This window comes from Symphalangus syndactylus, chromosome 10, assembly GCF_028878055.3.
Source record: "Symphalangus syndactylus isolate Jambi chromosome 10, NHGRI_mSymSyn1-v2.1_pri, whole genome shotgun sequence".
Lineage (NCBI taxonomy): Eukaryota > Metazoa > Chordata > Mammalia > Primates > Hylobatidae > Symphalangus > Symphalangus syndactylus.
In genome coordinates, this window is record NC_072432.2 from 72,258,994 (window position 1) to 72,280,652 (window position 21,659).

The following is a 21,659-nucleotide window of genomic DNA, read 5'->3' on the forward strand; positions in this document are numbered from 1 at the left end:
AGCCTCCCGAGTACCTGGGATTGCAGGCATGTGCCACTGTTCCTGTCTCGTTTTTGTATTTTTAGTAGAAATGGGGTTTTGCCATGTGGGCCAAGCTGGTCTCAAACTCCTGACCTGAGGTGATCTGCCTGCCTCAGCCTCCCAAAGTGCTGGGATTACAGGCGTGAGCCACCACACTGAGCCTTTTTTTGTCTTTTAATAAATGGTTTGTATTCTTTATCATGACCAGTGTGTCCAAATTTATTCACTGGTAGGTAAATGAGTGTCTTGAGTATAAATGAGTTCAGACCTTTCTGTACAGAAAAATGAATATATGAAAGCAGATTATTATTAGATGTTAAAGTCTAGATACCAGTCCAGGTTCTCTGGATGGCATTAGTCAGCAAATCATTTTTTCATTTTATAGAATTTACCGAAGTATTCATTCTTGCTTATTTTTCTCAGAATGCATAAACTTGTAAAACCTTCTACTGAAAAGAAATATGTGGATCTCACTGTGTCATTTGCTCCAGACATTGATGGAGATGAAGATTTGCCTGGACCTCCCGTAAGATACTATTTCAGTCATGATACTGATTAATACAAGTTGTCTTAACGTTACTCCAGGACCACTCGATTTTGGAAAGAGTGCACTTAATTCAGAAGCTAAAGAAAATCAGCTCATAATACTATGGATTTCTCTTTCATTAAGCCTTAATTTTAAGGGAAACATCAGTAAGAAACTGCACTGAAGAATTATAAAACATTTTGGGGCATAGTATACACTTGTCTAACGGTTCACACGTGGCTATGATCACAAGTAACTTTGAACTGGAATGCCATTTACAAAAGTTTTGTATATTAATCTGTGTATTAATCTCTCTGGATAAAAAGAAGGAAAAAATAGGTATGACCAGAACAGATATGGATGAAGAAATTGAAAGCAATGAATGCAACTATCCAAAAAGTTTAATTTTATTTTATGAATTTCTTTTTTGTTTAGTCTTGAAGACTGATTTTCTATGCAAATAGTGTTTGGCATCCTGCACCTCTCATATGATTTGGCTTTGAGAATTTAATACCACTGGGAAGAAGTATGATAGTGGTGGACGAAGGGTGGACATTTTAAATTGTGCAGTTACAGTTTACTGTCCTATTACCTCTGCTGGTTTAACCAGAGTTTGTTATATCATTATGTCCCCAAAATCAGGATTTTTGTTGATAGCATCAGTGTTGTAGGAGCAGTAGGTCAGATGAGACATATTAACTTAGACTAAACATGAACAGTATTATATGGACTCTCACAATGCTCTTAGAGAATCCGTGAATGTGAACAGACAAATGTGGCTAACCATTTGATTCTTCAGTATGCCTTCTAATGTGGCTATTTTATTTATGCGAGACTCTAAACTTGATTGTCCTAATATGTAAAACTAAAAGATTTTGTAAAGGGAGTGTCTTTAGAAATAGATGAAAAGTAGAATGTTAAAAATTATTGCTAGGGTAGTCTTTTTTTTTTTCCAGAAACCTAATTAGGGTATTAAATTTTGTTTTTTTTTTGTTTTGTTTTGTTTTGTTTAAAGAGAAGCATGTTATTTCATTCCCATTCCCAGAAAGGGAGTTAATGAAGATAAAAATTTATTTTTTAAGATCTTTATTGCGAGAAACTTTCTGTTTTCTGATATGAACTATTGCAGATGTTTTTATAAGTACTTTCATTAAAATGATATAAACAGTAGTACCCAACACTGTAAACTCAGTGAAAATAGTAAATGATTCTTTTATTACTAAGACTATGATGCATTCTGAAGCAATTGGCTTTTTTTTAACCATAGGAAGTCATTTCCTTCTAGCTCCTTTCCTTCTGCTCTCCTGCTCAGACCGTTAGTAGGTACTTCGTTAAATAAAAAACTAGATTAACATCAGTATTACTCCAATTTGGTATCTTTTTACACTATGTATTATACCTACTTTCTTTTTATTTCATTTACAAATAGTTTAAATTACTCTATCAACCAGCTGTATGGTTTCCCTCTTTTGTAAAAGTACCATCAAGTGGGGAACATGTATGTGGAAGTGGAGAGTGAATCTGTATGGTTAAAGGATAATCTGTACATAGGGAAGTGGGCAAAAGTGGATAGGATGAATTTAAAGAAAATGACTACCTTTGGAAAAAAGAAATTAAATTTTGTTCACATATCCTACCCTTTCCCATTGTGCATATCCCAAGTATTATATTTAAAATTAAGGTTACTTAGAACAGAATCCAGGAATTTCAAGGCTTTGTGGCTTGGAATTTTAGAGGATAGGACAAAAAAAGGACTTTTGCAAAGAAGGCGTTTTTCCACGTTCGCTTTGTTTTGTGTTCTTTGAAAGTAACTGATATTTTTCAGGTAGTCATTCAGCAATCCGTAGATATGATCCAGTAACTTGCTTATATTTTATTGAAGTCTCGACATCTCTTCAGAAGTAAATTTAGAACGATGCTGTCAGTTCATATTTATAGATATTAGTGTTTTATTAGATAAAACCAACAAAAATTAAGTTCATTTTGTGATTAAACCTGCAACCATTTTTCCATTTTTTTTTTCTGTAGTTAATGGTTATTGCCATAATTTCTTCTGTTTGGTTCTACTAAGCTAGAAAGCCAGGGTGAAGTTAATGATAATTCCCATTATTTTATTTCTGTACCATGAGATAACTGTTGATGACTGAAATACCAGGTGCAAAAATTAATGATTTGATTTTTGTACAGCTTCAATGAGTAATTTTTTACTTATTAAAAATAAATTAAGAAATGTAAGAATATCTTTGTAAATCATGTTTCATAAGTTGACCCCAGAGATTCTGATTTTGCTATTTATTTTGTGAGTAATGTTGCTTTGGTGTTTCCTAATTTTCAAGTTTGCAATCATGGAGATACAGCAGTTATTAGGTGTGGAAGGACACTACCTCAAATGTCCTCAAATGGCTCCAGGAAATTATTTTAAAACAGTTGGAGAGAAATAGTCGTGACCATGTAAACCTAAAGGATCTGGTAAATCTCATACTACTGGTTAGGGATTTGTAAAGTCCATTTCTTTTCAGAGTTCAAAGCAGTTCTATTACTTGTCTGTAAGTTCCTCATAAATTGTCCCAAAGGTAGGACATGGAAATAAATGTGTATCTTTATTTGTTAATCTACTATGTCACACTCTGGTGACATTTATGGAACATTAAAAAAGCAGCTATGTTTATTTTGTAATTAGTAAAATGAAGACAGAAAATTGTTCTTTTGAAATTTTTAGGGGAAAAAAAAAACTCGTGACCTAAATCTTTCCACTATAATGAATATTCATTGTGATTGCAAATATCTAATTTTATATAATCACTGTGTATGGATTTAGCAATTTTACTTTTCATAGATTCAAAAACTTAGAATCTGAATGCTTTCTCTGAAAAAAAATCAGAGAGTTGAGCCCTTGAGGATCAGAGCTAAGTATCCATTGATAATATGTGTTCATTTTGCTCTGTCATAACTTCGTTTTTTTATTGAGAAATATATATTCAAAAATACATATATATTTAAAAGTACATAAAATATAAATATGCGGTCCAAGGAATAATTTCAAAGCAACTATATAACTAGCACTCAGCTTAATAGAATATTTTGACAGCAGTTCAGAAATTACCCATGTAGTTCCTTCCCAGTCACAACCAGCTCCCTGCCACATACCCTTTGGTAATTACCACTATCCTACCTTTTATGATAATTGTCTCTTTGTTTTTATAGTGTTACCACCTATGTGTGTAAACTTAAACAATACAGTTTGCTTGTTTTTGAGTTTTATTTAAAATCACACATTCTTTTGTAGCTGCTGCTTTTGTTCAAGATGGGATTTATTCATGTTGGTTGTAGCTGTACTTTATTCTTCATTATGTCTGTGTAATTTACTTTCCTGTTAATATGCCACAATTTATTTACTGTAGACAATCGAGGGGTTTCTAGTTTCAGGCAATTACAGTTTCACAGTGAACATTATTTTATGTAACTCTTAGTACAAAGAGTATATATCTAGGAGTAGAATTTTTTGGTCATAGGGTATTCATATCTTAAATTTTATTAGATGATTACAAATTTTTTCCTAAGCATTAGTATGTTGGTTGGTTTTGTGTTGCTATAAAGGAATATCCAAGACTTGGTAATTCATAAAGAAAAAAGGTTTATTTGGCTTATGGTTCAGCAGGTTGTACAAACATTGCACCAGCATCCTTGCAATCATGGCAGAAGGCAAAGGAGGAACTGGCATATCACATGGCGAGAGGAGCAAGAGACAAATAGAGGAAGTCCCAGATCATTTTTAAGAATCAGATCTCACATTAACTCATGGAGCAAGAACTTGTCATCTCAACGAGGGCACCAAGCCATTTATGAGGGATCCAGATATCCACCCCCATAACCCGAACACCTCCCACCAGCCCTCAGCTCCAACACTGGGGATCACACTTCAACATGATATTTGCAGGGGACAAATATCCAAACCATATTTCTGCATATCTTGGTCAGTGCTGGTGTTAACAGTTTTTGTTTTTAATTTTGCCAATCTGGTGGATGTGCAATTGTATCTCATTGAAGTTTCACTCTGCATTTCGCTAATTACCTGTGAAGTTGAGTATTTTTTCATGTTTATTGGCCAATTTGACTTTCTGTATTTGTAAAGTATCTTGTCAGGACTGTCACACATGTTTTTGTTGTGTTGCTAATCTTTTTCCTCATTGATTCATAAAGGATCTTTATAAATCTTGTTCTTTGTTGGCTATGTAGTTGCCAATATCTTCTCCCATTTTGTGGCTTGTCTTTCCCTCCCTTATGATGTTCTTTGATAAAAACAATTTATTAATGGTTAAGTACTAGGAAGTATGAGTGTTTTAAAATTAGAGCGTGAGTTGTTTTAAAAAACCATTTCCTACCCTGGAGTCATGAAGATAGTCTTATATGTTGTCTTCTAAAAGCTTTAGTTTTGCCTTTCATATTTAAATTTTCTTCATGAGGAATTAATTTGGTGTATGCTAGGAGATGCCTCACCACTATTTATTGAAAAGTCTGGGTTTTATTCCTCCTTTCTATAGTGCCACCAAAGTCATGTATTATATCCGTATGTGAATACAGATTTCATCAACATCTGTTGATGAAAAGAGTCAAACTCTGTAAATATTTTCAGAGATTATTCTGAGCCAAATATGAGTGACCATGACCTGTGACCCAGCCCTCAGGAGGTCCTGAGAACATGTGTCCCAGGTGGTCAGAGTACATCTTGGTTTTATATATTTTAGGAAGGCATGAGACATCAATCAAATACGTTTAAGAAATACATTGGTTTGGTTCAGAAAGGCAGGACAACTCAAAGCGGGGGCTTCTAGGGTATAGGTTAATTTAAAACATTTTCTGGTTGACAATTGGTCGAGTTTATCTGAAGACCTGGGGTCAATAGAAAGGAAATATTCAGGTTAAATAAGAGATTGTGGAGAACAAGTTTTATTGTGCAGAGGAAACTCTCAGCAGACTTCAAAGAGAGCAGGTTGTAAAATGTTTCTTATTGGACCTAAAAGGATGCCTGGGTCTTAGGTGATTATCTGCTGGATTTGGAAAGGAAGGAAGGGCAAAAAAAAAAAAAAAAAAAAGGTAAGGGGGAAAGGAGATTCTTTTTTTTTTTTTTTTTTTTTATACTTTAGGTTTTAGGGTACATGTGCACAATGTGCAGGTTTGTTACATATGTATCCATGTGCCATGTTGATTTCCTGCACCCATTAACTCGTCATTTAGCATTAGGTATATCTCCTAATGCTGTCCCTCCCCCCTCCCCCCACCCCACAACAGTCCCTGGAGTGTGATGTTCCCCTTCCTGTGTCCATGAGTTCTCATTGTTCAATTCCCACCTATGAGTGAGAACATGCGGTGTTTGGTTTTTTGTCCTTGCGATAGTTTACTGAGAATGATGTTTTCCAGTTTCATCCATGTCCCTACAAAGGACGTGAACTCATCATTTTTTATGGCTGCATAGTATTCCATGGTGTATATGTGCCACATTTTCTTAATCCAGTCTATCGTTGTTGGACATTTGGGTTGGTTCCAAGTCTTTGCTATTGTGAATAGTGCCACAATAAACATATGTGTGCATGTGTCTTTATAGCAGCATGATTTATAGTCCTTTGGGTATATACCCAGTAATGGGATGGCTGGGTCAAATGGTATTTCTAGTTCGAGATCCCTGAGGAATCGCCACACTGACTTCCACAATGGTTGAACTAGTTTACAGTCCCACCAACAGTGTAAAAGTGTTCCTATTTCTCCACATCCTCTCCAGCACCTATTGTTTCCTGACTTTTTAATGATGGCCATTCTAACTGGTGTGAGATGGTATCTCATTGTGGTTTTGATTTGCATTTCTCTGATGGCCAGTGATGGTGAGCATTTCTTCATGTGTTTTTTGGCTGCATAAATGTCTTCTTTTGAGAAGTGTCTGTTCATGTCCTTTGCCCACTTTTTGATGGGGTTGTTTGTTTTTTTCTTGTAAATTTCTTTGAGTTCATTGTAGATTCTGAATATTAGCCCTTTGTCAGATGAGTAGGTTGCAAAAATTTTCTCCCATTCTGTAGGTTGCCTGTTCACTCTGATGGTAGTTTCTTTTGCTGTGCAGAAGCTCTTTAGTTTAATTAGATCCCATTTGTCAATTTTGGCTTTTGTTGCCATTGCTTTTGGTGTTTTAGACATGAAGTCCTTGCCCACGCCTATGTCCTGAATGGTATTGCCTAGGTTTTCTTGTAGGATTTTAATGGTTTTAGGTCTAACATATAAGTCTTTAATCCATCTTGAATTAATTTTTGTATAAGGTGTAAGGAAGGGATCCAGTTTCAGCTTTCTACATAAGGCTAGCCAGTTTTCCCAGCACCATTTATTAAATAGGGAATCCTTTCCCCATTTCTTGTTTTTGTCAGGTTTGTCAAAGATCAGATAGTTGTAGATATGCGGCATCATTTCTGAGGGCTCTGTTCTGTTCCATTGGTCTATGTCTCTGTTGTGGTACCAGTACCATGCTGTTTTGGTTACTGTAGCCTTATAGTATAGTTTGAAGTCAGGTAGTGTGATGCCTCCAGCTTTGTTCTTTTGGCTTAGGATTGACTTGGCGATGTGGGCTCTTTTTTGGTTCCATATGAACTTGAAAGTAGTTTTTTCCAATTCTGTGAAGAAAGTCATTGGTAGCTTGATGGGGATGGCATTGAATCTGTAAATTACCTTGGGCAGTATGGCCATTTTCACAATATCGATTCTTCCAACCCATGAGCATGGAATGTTCTTCCATTTGTTTGTATCCTCTTTTATTTCATTGAGCAGTGGTTTGTAGTCCTCCTTGAAGAGGTCCTTCACATCCCTTGTAAGTTGGATTCCTAGGTATTTTATTCTCCTTGAAGCAATTGTGAATGGGAGTTCACTCATGATTTGGCTCTCTGTTTGTCTGTGATTGGTGTACAAGAATGCTTGTGATTTTTGTACATTGATTTTGTATCCTGAGACTTTGCTGAAGTTGCTAATCAGCTTAAGGAGATTTTGGGCTGAGACGATGGGGTTTTCTAGATACACAATCATGTCATCTGCAAACAGGGACAGTTTGACTTCCTCTTTTCCTAATTGAATACCCTTTATTTCCTTCTCCTGCCTGATTGCTCTGGCCAGAACTTCCAACACTATGTTGAATAGGAGTGGTGAGAGAGGGCATCCCTGTCTTGTGCCCGTTTTCAAAGGGAATGCTTCCAGTTTTTGCCCATTCGGTATGATATTGGCTGTGGGTTTGTCATAGATAGCTCTTATTATTTTGAGATACGTCCCATCAATACCTAATTTATTGAGAGTTTTTAGCATGAAGTGTTGTTGAATTTTGTCAAAGGCCTTTTCTGCATCTATTGAGATAATTATGTGGTTTTTGTCTTTGGTTCTGTTTATATGCTGGATTACATTTATTGATTTGCGTATGTTGAACCAGCCTTGCATCCCAGGGATGAAGCCCACTTGATTATGGTGGATAAGCTTTTTGATGTGCTGCTGGGTTCGATTTGCCAGTATTTTATTGAGGATTTTTGCGTCAATGTTCATCAAGGTTGCAGTGAGGGAAGATCGCGCCATTGCACTCCAGCCTGGGCAACAAGAGCGAAACTCCGTCTCAAAAAAACAACAACTACAAAATCTCTTTTTTTATCTGCTTTGGTTTTATGCAATTTAATTAATATGTTTCTGAGTATGGATTTATTTTTACTAATCCTGCTTAAGGTTTGTCGAGATCTTTGAATCTGGATTTGTGTCTTTGATTACTAGTTCTGGAGAAGTTCTCAGATACTACTCCTTCACATATAACCTCTTCCTCATTCTCTTCTTCTGTGGAAATTCTCATTAAATGTGATAGACCCTCAGTGTTCTGTCTTCAGTTTTTAACACCCTCTCTTCTATATTTTCCAGTTGTTCTTTCTTGTCATGCTTTATTCTGTATAATTTCTTTTAACCCATATTCTAGTTTACTTACCTCTTCATGTGTTTCTTGTCTACTTACAGCCATCTATTTTGTTGTGGTGGTGGTAGTAGTTTTATTTTTCAGTCCTAAAAGTTCTGTTTGGTTCTCTTTTTTAAACCTGCTAGATCACTTTTATAGTTTTTTATTCCCTACAGATATTTTCTAATATGTCTGTTCTTGAAACTGTGAGGGCTGTTTGACGGTCTTTGTCTGCTGCTTTCAGTTTCCGAAATGTCTGTGGCCCTGTTTCTGCTGTTTCTTCCAGCTAAGTGTGTTGTTGGTCTCCTGTGAGACTGTCCACATTGGTCAGGCCCGGGGCTTTGATTTCTGTTTCCCTTGTCGGTTACTTCTCCATTTATTGCATTCAACTACAATGTGTCATCAACTTTAGTAATCTACTTTTTAAAGTTTTTTATATTAAGCACCCTAATTTCTTATAGAATGCAAGAGTTCACTCAACACTTTGAAATGATAAGAAATTAGAGCTCTTTAGTCTCATCTACCTATATTTTGACCAACTCAATTGTAAAACCCTTGAGAATAATACATATGTGCTGCTTTTATAATTTTTACGTTAACAGTGATTTATATAAATACTCAGTACATTTCAATAAATACTTCTATTAATGCTCCAGGCTTTATGTCCCAATTTTTTTTTTTTTAGACAAAAAGTAAACATTGGGTCATATTTATTATACACTTTTTTGTCAGGTTTAAACTAAAATACAATCTCATTTGAAATTTAATAAAGTATTATTACACTCCAGAAATTAAAAGATCAAAATGACATAGAGAAAAGCATTTCTCAATGTTTTCATTTGTAATATTTATGATTCCTTATTAATTGTCACTGCCTCTCCATTTAAAAGAAAGCCTGACTTGATTTTGCATATATTGCTACACAGATTATTTATCTTCATATTATAGTAGATCTTAAAGAACTGGTTCTCAAATTTGTTATGTATAGCAATTACCTGTGGTGTATGCTTAAAAGGCAGATTTCTGGACCAGCCTCAGCGCTGCCCCCCACCCCCAAAATCATAATTCAGTAAGTCTGAGAGAACTCTTGCATATTTTCAGGCATCCCAGGGAGCTCACTGAATTAGTCTGCTAGGATTGTCATTACAAATACCACAGACCACGTGGATTAAAGAACACAAATTTATTTTCTCACAAGTCAAGAAGCCAGATGTTCAATGTTTTGCCCAGGTTGATCTTTTTTTCCCCCCAAGGCCTCTGTCCTTGAGTTATCAATGACTGTTTTCTCCCTCTGTCTCACATAGTCTTTCCTCTGTAGAATATAGACCATATCTTTTCATTCTTAGTTGATTGTGTGATTCCCAAGTTGATAACCATCAAAATCAATTTAGAAGTTTGCTTTTGAAGAAAAATATTATGAAAAAATATCCCTGTTTTTTTGATTCAGTAGATGTAGTCTGGGGCTGATGGTTCCATATTTTTAAGAACTCTGGGTACTTATAATCAGGCTCATTGTACTTACGACACAAGCTGATGATACAGCCTTTCACCATCTTTGTAAGGAAATAATGGGCTGATTTTGAGTGGCAAAAAGACACCAGGGAAAAACATGGGAATGGATACATTTATTTCCATTGACAAAAAATGTGGTATATAATATTTCCATTGGAAAAGGGTTTCTCTAGGACATTTCATGTCTCTAACTTCCAGCTAGGTAATTAAAATGACATATTTGATAAATTGGTCAAATTAGATTTCAACAAAACTTAGGTTTTCTGGGAATTGGTAGGATTTAGAACTAGAGAAACTGCTGTGGGAATTATGTAGGGGAAACGTATTTCATTGAGGCCTAAAGAAATTCCATCTAGAAAGTACTATGTGTTTTCAACTTATGTCAGTGCATGGGAATGTATATATCTGCAGGATACCACCACAGCCGTAGTCTCTAGTCTCCCTGTGAATTGGTTTCATTCTGATAAGATAATGAAATTGTATGGTACAATGTTTAATTCTAATTCTGGTGTTCAGGTGAATGACTTGGTAATCAGGATCAGGAGAATATAGGTAATTCTCTTCAAAAGTAAGAACTTCGTTTTGAAAATATAAATTACCAAGATACACAAAGGAGCTTTCACATTGTATTTCATGCAATGTGTGGATTTTTCTTCAACTTTTCATTTCTCCCTTCCATATTGGGTTCTTGACCTAGAAATTGTGGGTAGAAAAACTTAATTAGCGAACCAGTATTTTAGAAAACAGTGGTTCTTTATTTTCAGTGAGTTGATTTTCCTGCTCGTGTGTGGAACGTTGCTGGTGTGTTTAGTAAATGTTAGGAAAATAAATACTGAATATTCAGATGCTTTTTTAAATTTTATTTTATCCTGGACCTGTAACTTCATACCTAATAATTTTTTTCTTCCTCTTTAGCTTAATATGCCTTATATTTTGAAGTGGCTTTTAGTTTAAACTGCTGATTTCTGGAGTTGGGAAATATCTTTGGCCATTCTTTTTCCATTATTGCTCTTGCCTTCTGGTGTAAGAGAGAGCCAAATGCTGACATGGGTTAACAGGGATCAAAGAAAATCTTATTTTCTTTTAGATAATATTTTATTACATATTAACTTTTTGCAAATCTCCAGATTGGAACCCTTACCTGCTCTACAACTCCCATTTCCCAAGTTTGATGTACTAGCAGTCTCTCTGTGCCACAGCCAGCTATGAGTCCAAATTCCTGAAGCAATGTTAGGGTTCCACAAAGTTTTCTTAAAATATCAACATTATTTGTCAAGATAAGTTTTTATCTTTGTGTAGCTTTTCTTAGAAAGTCCTATTTTCATTGTCATGTACTATTCCATCATTTTTCTGCTTTTGAAAGAAAATACGTTACACTACAGATAATATTCTAATTATTTAAAGTCTTTCTTCACAGGCCCCTCTAATTCCATCTGTTCTTATGTCATCCCCCAGTCCCTATAACAAAGGCATCTGAAATGCAGGGGGAGGCTGAGTAGTTTGTTTCTGACCACAAAGCAAACTGATCACGTTCGGTCATATACCAATAGCAATCTGGTTGTCTGTTTCTAAAATCATTAAGGTGCTTTTTTTTTTTTTTTGTATTGTCTGTTTTTTCTTCCCTGGCCCTGTCCTGAGGGTGGGGCCCCTAGTCAAGGTGCAGTACTTTGGCAGTGACAGCATGGGCACCTAAAACCCCAAGAGAAAATTTTGCCTTCCAGCCAGAGAAATCAGGAAAAGTGGGCAGAGGGGAGAATTGGAATTACGTTTTTCTCTTTCTTACCTCTAACTTTCTTGGAGAGATTGGGCAACTGCAGTCTCACAGAACTGCAATTACAGCACAGGTGTCATTAATAAGCTCCATTATTCTAGCTAGAACACCAAGAAAAAGGACCCTTTGCGGCTTGAGAATATGGAGAAATCCCAGAGAGGTGACAGCTGGAAAAGAGTTATCTCCTAGTTCAGTGTATGAAGTGACACAAATTCCAGGCCCACCTCTGAATTGTGCATACACAGAACCAGATACAAAACAGATGGCAAAGGCATTGACAACTAAACTAAGGCATAAACCACGACCAAGTCCCAGGCTGATGATTCCTGAGACATACAGACCCAAAACAGCATAACAGAAGCTTTGAAAACTGAACCAATATTGGAATGGCTTCCCACAGAAAGTAAGAGAAAACTGGTTCAATCTAATCAAGATGGTTGCCTGCTTTTAAGAAATGCTCCGGAGAATTTTAACAGGACCCAGAGGCTCACAACATAATATTCAAAATGTCCAAGACATAATTCAGAATTACTTGATACATGAAAAACCAGGAATTACTTGATACACAAAAGAAGGAATGTGACCAATTCCCCAGTTTTCAAGGGAAAAGACAGTGGATGCCAACACTAAGATAACCAAGATGTTGACCTTAAAGCAGCTATGCTTCATGAGGTGGTCATAAACACTCTTGAAATGAATATAAAGATAGATGTTCTCAACAAAGAAAAGCTGTAAAAACCCAGTGGAGAGAGGAGGTGGAGCAAGATGGCCAAATAGAACCCTCCAGCTAACAGCCCTGCCCCCCCAACAGGAACACCAAATTAAACAACTGTCTACACTAGAAAGCACCTTAATAAGAACCAAAAATCAGGTGAGCAATTACAGTACTTGGTTTTAACATCATAGCAAGGAAAGAGACACTGAAGAGGGTAGGAAAAATAGTCTTGAATTGCCAACCTGGTCTCTTCCCCCATCTCCCGGCAGTGGCTGCTGGTGCAGAGAGAGAATCTGTGTGCTTAGGAAAAGAAGTAGACGGTGACTGTGGCACTTTGCATTGGAACTCAGTGCTGCTTGTCACAGTAGAAAGCAACACAGGGCAGAATTCAGCCAGGACCACAGAGGGGAGCGTTTAACCAGCTCTTGCCAGAGAGGAATCATCCATCCCAGTGGTCAGAATCTGAGCTCTGACTAGTCTCAACACCACAGGCTAAAGTGATCAAGGGTTCTAAATACATTTGAAAGGCAGTTTAGGCCACAAACACTGAGGGTCCTGGGCAAGTCCTGTGCTGTGCTGGGCTTGGAGCCAGTGGACATGTAGTGCACATGACCTAGTGAGACACCAGCTGGGGTGACCAGGGGAGTGCTTGTGTCACCCCTCCCCCAATCTCAGGCAGCACAACTCCAGGAAAGACTCCTCCTCTCTGCTTGAGTAGAGAAGAGGGGAGCGTAAACTTGGAAAGCAACTCAATTGGAAAGCAGCTCACCCACAGTAGAACAGGGCATCAGGCAGAGTCGTGAGGCCTCCATTTCAGGCCCTAGCTTCTGGGCATTTCTAGACACACCCTGGGCCAGAAGGGAATCTGCTGCTTTGAAGGGAAGGACTCGGTCCTGGCAGTATTCATCACCTACTGACTAAAGCACCCTTGAGCCTTGAATAAACATCAACAGTAGCCAGGCAGTACTTGCTGTGGGCCTTGGGTTGAGACCCAGAGCTGTGCTGGCTTCAGGTATGACCCAGCACATTCCTAGTTGTGGTGGCCATAGGGAGAGACTTTTGCTTAAGGAAAGGAAAGGGAAGAGTAAAGGAGACTTTGCCTTGCAGCTTGGGAACCAGTTTGGCCACAGTGGGGTAGAACACCAAGCAGGGCCTTGTGGTTCCCAATTCTAGACCTTGGTTCTTGGATGGCATTTCTGGACCCACCTTGGGTCAGAGGGGAGCCCCTTACCCTAAATAGAGAGACCCAGGCCTGGCAATATTCACCACAAACTGATTGAGGAGCCCTTGGGCCTTGAGTGAACATCAGTGGTAGCCGGGCAGTACTCGCCACAGACCTAGGGTGGTGGTAGTCATGGGGAGAGACTCCTTCTGCCTGAGGAATGAATGGGAAGGTCTTTGTCTTACACCTTGGGCGCCGGCTCAGCTGCAGTAGAATAGCGCACCAAATAGACTGCTAAGGTTCCTAACTCCAGGCCCTGGCTCCTGGATGGCATTTCTTGATTCACTCTGATCTGGTGTGGAGGAGCTCACCAATCTGAAGGGAAGGACACAAGCTTGGCTGGATTAGCCATTTGCCAAATCATGAGCCCTTGAGCCTTGAGTGAACATCAGCGGTACCCAGACAATGGTCATCACGGGCGTTGGCCAAAACTCAGTGCTGTACTGGCTCCAGATATGACCCAACACAGTCATAATGGTGGTGGCACAAGAGTGCTTATGTCCACCCCTCCCCCAGCTCCAGGCAGCTCAGCACAGAGAGAGAGAGACTCCATTTGTTGGGGGGAAAGTAAGGGAAGAGAACAAGAGTCTCTGCTTGGTAATCCAAGACATTCTTTTAGATCTTACCCGAGACCACCAAGGCAGTACTCTACAAGTCTGCAAGAGCCACAGTGTTCCTGGGCCCACATGACCCCTAATGTACATATGGCTGCAGTGACCAAAGGCTTAGATCAGAATACTCAATTCTTTTTGAAGACTGGGAAAACATTTCCAAGAAGGATGGGTACAAACAAGCATATACTGTGAAGACTAGATTAAGTACCTAACTCTTTAATGCCCAGACATCAGCAAACACAAGCATCAGGACCATACAGGTAAATATGACCTTACAAAATGAACTAAATAAAGCACCAGTGACCAATTCTGGAGTGTCAAAGATAGTAAACTTTCAGGCAGTAAATTTAAAATAGCCATTTCTAGGAAGCTCAATGAAAATCAAGAAAACACAGCGAAGGAATTCAGAATCCTATTACATAGTTTAACAAAGAGATTGAAATAATTTTGTAAAGTCAAGCAGAAATTCTGGACCTGAAAAATTGACATTCTGAAGGATATATCAGAATCTCTCAATAGCAGAATTGATCAAGCAGAAGAAAGGATTAGTGAGCTTGAAGACAGGCTATTTGAAGATACACAGAGGAGACAAAAGAAGAAAGAATAAAAAGGAATGAAGCACACCTACAATATCTTGAAGAAAAGCCTCCAAAGAGCAAATCTAAGAGTTACTGGTCTTAAAGAGAAGGTAGACAGAGATATCAAGGTAGAAAGTTTATTCAGAGGAATAACAGAGAACTTTCCAAATCTAGAGAAAGATATAAATATTCAAGTACAAAAGGTTATAGAACACCAAGCAGATTTAACTCAAAGAAGACTCCTTCAAGGCACTTAATATTCTAACTCCCAAGGATGGGATAAAGAAATTATCCTAAAAGCAGCAAGAGAAAAGCAACAAACAAAATACAAAGGAGCTCCAATACATTTTCCAGCAGACTTCTCAGTGGAAACCTTACAGGCCAGGAGAGCATGACATATTTAATGTGCAGAAGGCAAAAAACTTTCCTCCTAGAATAGTATATCCAGTGAAAATATCCTTCAAACATGGAGGAGACATACTTTCCTAGACAAACAAAAGCTAGGGGATTTCATCAATACCAGACCTGTCCTACAAGAAATGCTAAAGAGAGTTCTTCAATCTGATAGAAAAGGACATTAATGAGCTATAAGAAGTCCATCTTATTTCTTTGGGACAAAACTCACTGGTAATAATACACAGACAAAACAGAATATTATAACACTGTAATTGTGGTGTGTAAACTACTTATATCTTAAATAGAAAGACTAAAAGATGAACCAATCAAAAATGACTACAACTTTTCAAGACAGACAGTATAAGAAGATAGAAATAACAAATTTAAAAGTGTGGGTACATAGTTAAAATACAGAGCTATTATTAGTTTCTGTTTGCTTGTTTCTGCAGTCAATGTTAAGTTGTCATCAGTTTAAGGTAATGGGTTATAAGATGTTATTTGAAAACTTCATGGTATTTCAAATTTTAAAAACCTGCAACATACACAAAAAATAAAAAGCAAGAAATTAAAGATACCACTAGAGAAAATCACCTTCACAAAAAAGACAAGAAAGAAGGTAGGAAGGAAGAGAAGACCACAAAACAATGAGAAAACAAGTAACAAAATGGCAGTAATAAGTCCTTATCAATAATACATTGAATATAAATGGACTAAACTCATCAATCAAAAGATATAGAGTGGCTGAAAGGATAAAAAACAAGACTCACCGATCTGTTGCCTACAAGAAACATACTTCACATATAAAGACACAGATAGACTAAAACTAAAGAGATGGAAACAGATATTCCACAAATAGAAATCTAAAATCAGGAGAGTTATATCAGACAAAATAGATTTCAAGTCAAAAATTATAAAAAGAAAGGTCATTATATAATGATGAAAGGGTCAATTCAGCAAGAAGTACAATTGTAAATATATATAATATATATGCACCCAATGCTGGGGTACCCATGTATGTAAAGCAAATATTATTATAGCTAAAGAGAGAGATAGACCCCAGTACAATAATAGCTAGAAACATCAACACCCCATTTTCAGCCAGACAGAAAATCAACAAATATTGGACATAATCTGCACTGTAAACCAAATGAACCTGATAGAAATTTACAGAACATTTCATTCAGCATCTACAGAATACACATTTTTTTCTTCAGAACTTGGATTATTTTCAAGGATAGACCATATGTAAGGCCACAAAACAACTCTTTAAAACATTAAAAAAAAATCGAAGTAATATCAAGCATCATCTCCAACCACAATGGAATAAAACTAGAAATCAGTAACAAGAGGAACTTTGGAAACTACAAACACATGGAAATTAAACAAAATGCTCCTGAATGACCAGTGGGTCAATGAATAAATTAAAAAGGAAATTTAAAAATTTCTTGAAACAAATCAAAATGGCAATTCAGCAGACCAAAATCTATGAGATACATCAAAAAGCAGTACTAACAGGAAAGTTTATACCAATAAGCATCTACATCAGAAAAGTAGAAAAGTTTCAAATAAACAACCTAATGATGTATCATAAAGAACTACAAAAGCAAGAACAAACCAAACCCAAAATTAGTAGAAGAAAGAAACAATGAAGGTCACAGCAGAAATAAATGAAATTTAAATTTAAAAAAATACAAAAGATTATTGAAACAAAAAGTTTTTTGAAAAAATAAGCCGGGCATGGTGGCTCACACCTGTAATCCCAATACTTTGGTAGGCTGAGGCAGGGGGATCACTTGAGGTCAGGAGTTCGAGACCAGCCTGGCCAACATGGTGAAACCCCATCTCTACTAAAAATACAAAAATGAGCCAGCCGTGGTGGCACACACCTGTAATCCCAGGTACTTGGGAGGCTGAGGCAGGAGAATCACTTGAACCTGGGAGGTGGAGGTTGCCGTGAGCCAAGATTGTGCCACTGCACTCCAGTCTGGGTGACAGACTGAGACTCCATCTCAAAAATAAAAAAAAAATAAAAAATAAAATCAACAAACCTTTACTCAAACTAAGAAAAAAAGATGCCTCAAATATATACTATCAGAGATGAAAAAGGAGACATTACAACTGATACCACAGAAATTAAAAGGATAATTAGAGACTACTATGAGCAACTATATGCCAATAAATTTGAAAATTGAGAAGAAATAGATAAATTTCTAGACACATACAACCTACCAAGATGAAACCATGAAAAATCCAAAACCTGAATAGGCCAATAATAAATAATGAGTTCAAAGCCATAATAAAAAGTCTCCCAGCAAAGAAGAGCCTGGGACCCAATGGCTTCACTGCTGAATTCTATCAAATGTTTAAAGAAGGACTAATACCAATCCTACTAAGATGATTCAAAAAAATAGAGGAGGAGTAAATACTTCCAAAGTCATTCTGCAGTGCTAGTATTACCTTGATAACAAAACTAGACAAAGACACATGTTAAAAAACTACAGGCCAATATCTCTGATGAACATTGATGTAAAACTCCTCAACAAAATACTAGCAAACAAAATTCAACAACATATTAGATTATCCAACATGATCAAATGGGATTTATCATCCCTGGGATACAAGGATGACTCAACATATGTAAATCAATCATTGTAATACATTGTATCAACAAAATGAAGAACAACAGTTATATTATCATTTCAATTGATGCTGAAAAAGCATTTGATAAAATTCAGCATCCCTTCATTACCTGAAACTATGAAACTATGGAACTACTCCAAGAAAACATTGGGAAAACTCTCCAGGACGTTGGTCTAGACAAAAATGTTTTGAGTAAGACACCACAAGCACAGGCAACCAAAGCAAAAATAAACAAATGGGATCACATTAAGTTAAAAAGCTTCCGCACAACAAAGGAAACAGTCATTAAAGTGAAGAAACAACCCACAGAATGGGAGAAAATATTTGCAAACTACACATCTGACAAGGAATTAATAACCAGAATATATAAGGAGTTCGAAAACTCAATAGGAAATAAATCTAATAAAACAACTAAAAATGGGCAAAATATCTGAATAGACATTTCTCAAAAGAAGACATACAAATGGCAAACAGGTGTATGAAAAGGTGCTCAACATCACTGATCACCAGAGAAATGCAGATCAAAACTACAATGTGATATCATGTCACCCCATTTAAAATGGCTTATATTCAAAAGACAGGCAGTAACCAAGCTGGCAAGGATGTAGAGAAAAGGGAACCTTCATACGCTGTTAGTGGGAATGTAAATTAGTAGAGCAACGTTAGAGAACAGTATGAAGCCTCTTCAAAAAAAGAAAAATAGAACTACCATATGACCCAGCAATCCCACTGCTAGGTATATACCCCAAAGAAAGGAAATCAGTGTACTAAAGAGATATTTGCACTCCTGTGTTTATAACAACACTATTCACAATAGCCAAGAGAAAAAGAGAGTGCAAGGGAAACTGCCACTTTTAAACCATCAGATCTTATGAGAACTCATTATCATAAGAACAGCATGGGAGAAACTGCCCCCATGATCCAAATCACCTCCCACCAGATCCCTCCCTCAACACCTGGGAATTATAATTTGAGATGAGATTTGGGTGGGGACACAGAGCCAAACCATATCATTCCACTCTTGGCCCCTCCCAAATCTTACATCCGTTTCACATTTCAAAACCTATCATGCCTTCCCAACAGTCCCTCAAAGTCTTAACTCATTTCAGCATTAACCCAAAACTCCAAGTGCAAAGTCTCATATGAGACAAGGCAAGTCCCTTCTGAGCCTGTAAAATCAAAGATTAGTTACTTCCAAGATACAATGGGGGTACAGGCATTTGGTAAATACAGCCATTCAAAGTGGGAGAAATTGGCCAGAACAAAGGGGCTATGGGATCCATGCAAGTTTGAAAGCCAACAAGGCAATTATTAAATCTTAAAGCTCCAAAATAATCTTCTTTGACTCCATGTCTCACATCCAGGGCACGCTGATGCAAGGGGTGGGCTCCCAGGGCCCTGGACAGCTCCACCCCTGTGGCTCTGCAGGGTACATCCCCTGCGGCTGCTTTCATGGGCTGGCGTTACGTTCCTGTGGCATTTCCAGACATATGGTGCAAGCTGTGGGTGGATCTACCATTCTGGGTTCTGGAGGATGGTGGTTCTCTTCTCACAGCTCCACTAGGCAGTGCCAGTGGAAACTCTGTGTGGGGGCTCTAACCCTACATTTCCCCTCTGCACTGCCCTAGTCGAGATTCTCCATTAGGGCTCTACCCCTAGAGCAGACTTCGGGCTGGACATCCAGGCATTTTCATACATTCTCTAAAATCTAGGCAGAGGTTCCCAAACCTCAATTCTTGTCTTCTGCGCACCTGCAGGCTCAACACCTCATGGAAGCCACCAAGGCTTGGGGCTTCTACCTTCTGAAGCACCATCCTGAGCTGTACCTCAACCCCTTTTAGCCACGGCTGGAGCTGGCACACCTGGGACAGAGGGCACCATGCCTTGAGGCTGCACAGAGCAGTGAGGCCCTGGGTCCAGCCCACAAAACTATTTTTCCCTCCTAGGCCTCCAGGCCTGGGATAAAAGGGGCTGCCTTGAAAATTTCTGACATGCCCTGGAGACATTTTCCCCATTGTCTTGGTGATTAACATTTGGCTTCTTGTTTCTTATGCAAATTTCTGCAGCCAGCTTGAATTTGTCCCCAGAAAATGGGTTTTCTTTTCTACCACATGGTCAGGCTGCAAATTTTCCAAACCTCTGCTTCCTTTTTATACATAAGTTCCAATTTCAAACCATCTCTTTGTGAATGCATATGACTGTATACTTTTAGAAAAAGCCAGGTCATATCTTGAACACTTTGCTGCTTAGAAATTTCTTCTGCCAGATACCCTAAATTATCTCTCTCAAGTTCAAAGTTCCACAGATCTCTAGGGTAGGGGCAAAATGCCACAAGTCTCTTTGCTAAAGCATAGCATGAATGACTCTTACTCCAGTTCCCAACAAGTTCCTCATCTCTATCTGAGACCACCTCAGCCTGGACTTCATTGTCCATATCTCTATCAGCATTTTGGTCAAAACTATTCAATAAGTCTCTAGAAAGTTCCAAACTTTCCCACATCTTTTTGTCTTCTTCTGAGCCCTCCAACCTGTTCTACCCTCTGCCTGTTGCCCAGTTCCAAAGTCGCTTTATAGCAGGACCCGACTCTGCCAATACCAATTCTTGTATTAGTCCGTTTTCACACTGCTATAAAGATACTACCTGAGGCTAGGTAATTTATCAAAGAAAGAGGTTGAACTGACTCACAGTTGTGCATGGCTGCAGAAGCCTCAGAAAACTTACAATCATGACAGAAAGTGAAGGGGAAGCAAGACACGTCTTCACAAAGTGGCAGGAAAGAGAGAGCACAGGGAAAATGGCCACTTTAAAACCATCAGATCTCATGAGAACTCACCCAGTATCAGGAGAACAGCATGGGGCAAACCGGCCCCATGATCCAATTACCTCCTCCCAGGTCCCTACCTCAACATTTGGGGATTACAATTGGAGATGAGATTCAGGTGGGAAAACAGAGCCAAACTATATCACTACCAATGAACAATGGAATTCAAATTTTACAGATATCATTTACCAGCAACAAAAATTTAAATACCTATAAATCAAACAAAATGTGTGCTAATGCTGTATGCTGAAACAAAGCACCATGAGAGAAATCAAGGACAGCCCAAATGTAGCAATATATTGCATTCCTCAACTGGAAGGCCCAATATTATGATGTCAGTTCTTCCTGAACTGATCAACAGATTCGACATAATCCAGTCAGTCTCAGGAGGATTGTTCTCTGGAGAGCAACAGGCTGATTCTGAAATTTAGAATGAAAGGCCAAGAAACTAGACTAGTCCAAACAATTTTGAAAAAGAAAAGAGCAAAGAACAAACTAATCCTCCTAATTTCAAGAATTACTATGAAGTTATAGTAAGTGTGGCAAAAGGGCAGGAACATATATCATTGGAAATTAATCCATACAAAAATGGTCAATAGACTTTTTTCAAATGTTGCAAAGACAATTCAATGGAGAAGTATTTATTTTTATTTTTACTTTTTAGAGAAAGGGTCTCACTCTTGCCCTTTCACATTGTGCACTGACACAGTCATAGTGCACTGCAACCTTGAACTTCCGGCTGCCTCACCTTCCCAAGTAGCTAGGACTACAGGCATGTGCTACCATACCCAGCTTTTTTTTTTTTTTTTTTTTTTTTTGTAGAAATGAAGTCTCCCTCTGTTGCCCAGGGTGCTCTCAAAGTGATCCTCCTGCTTTGTCCTCCCGAAGTAC

The 21,659-nt window shown here is 37.9% G+C and overlaps 2 protein-coding genes across 9 annotated transcripts in view; one reads left to right on the top strand and one right to left on the bottom strand.

Annotated features, from left to right (window-relative positions):
- The window catches only part of UBA6 (ubiquitin like modifier activating enzyme 6), a 109,001-nt gene that overhangs the window by 81,028 nt on the left and 6,314 nt on the right, over window positions 1–21,659 (top strand). Inside the window, exons 33-34 of one of the 3 annotated variants that reach the window (XM_063611204.1) lie at window positions 445–547; window positions 4,206–4,763. In XM_063611204.1, the coding sequence (XP_063467274.1) occupies window positions 445–547; window positions 4,206–4,418 (316 nt within the window). In that variant the 3' untranslated portion in view covers window positions 4,419–4,763. Of the gene's footprint in view, window positions 1–444; window positions 2,786–4,205; window positions 4,764–21,659 lie in introns of those variants that run through there. The other 2 variants (XM_055297452.2, XM_063611205.1) reach the window with 2 other exon arrangements.
- Window positions 9,667–21,659, bottom strand: part of STAP1 (signal transducing adaptor family member 1) — a 60,688-nt gene continuing 48,695 nt past the window's right edge. For 4 of the 6 annotated variants that reach the window (XM_055297459.2, XM_063611209.1, XM_055297457.2 and 1 more), the window contains one exon: window positions 9,667–10,703. In XM_055297459.2, the coding sequence (XP_055153434.1) occupies window positions 10,642–10,703 (62 nt within the window). In that variant the 3' untranslated portion in view covers window positions 9,667–10,641. The remainder of the gene's footprint in view (window positions 10,704–21,659) is intronic. The other 2 variants (XR_010114079.1, XM_055297458.2) reach the window with 1 other exon arrangement.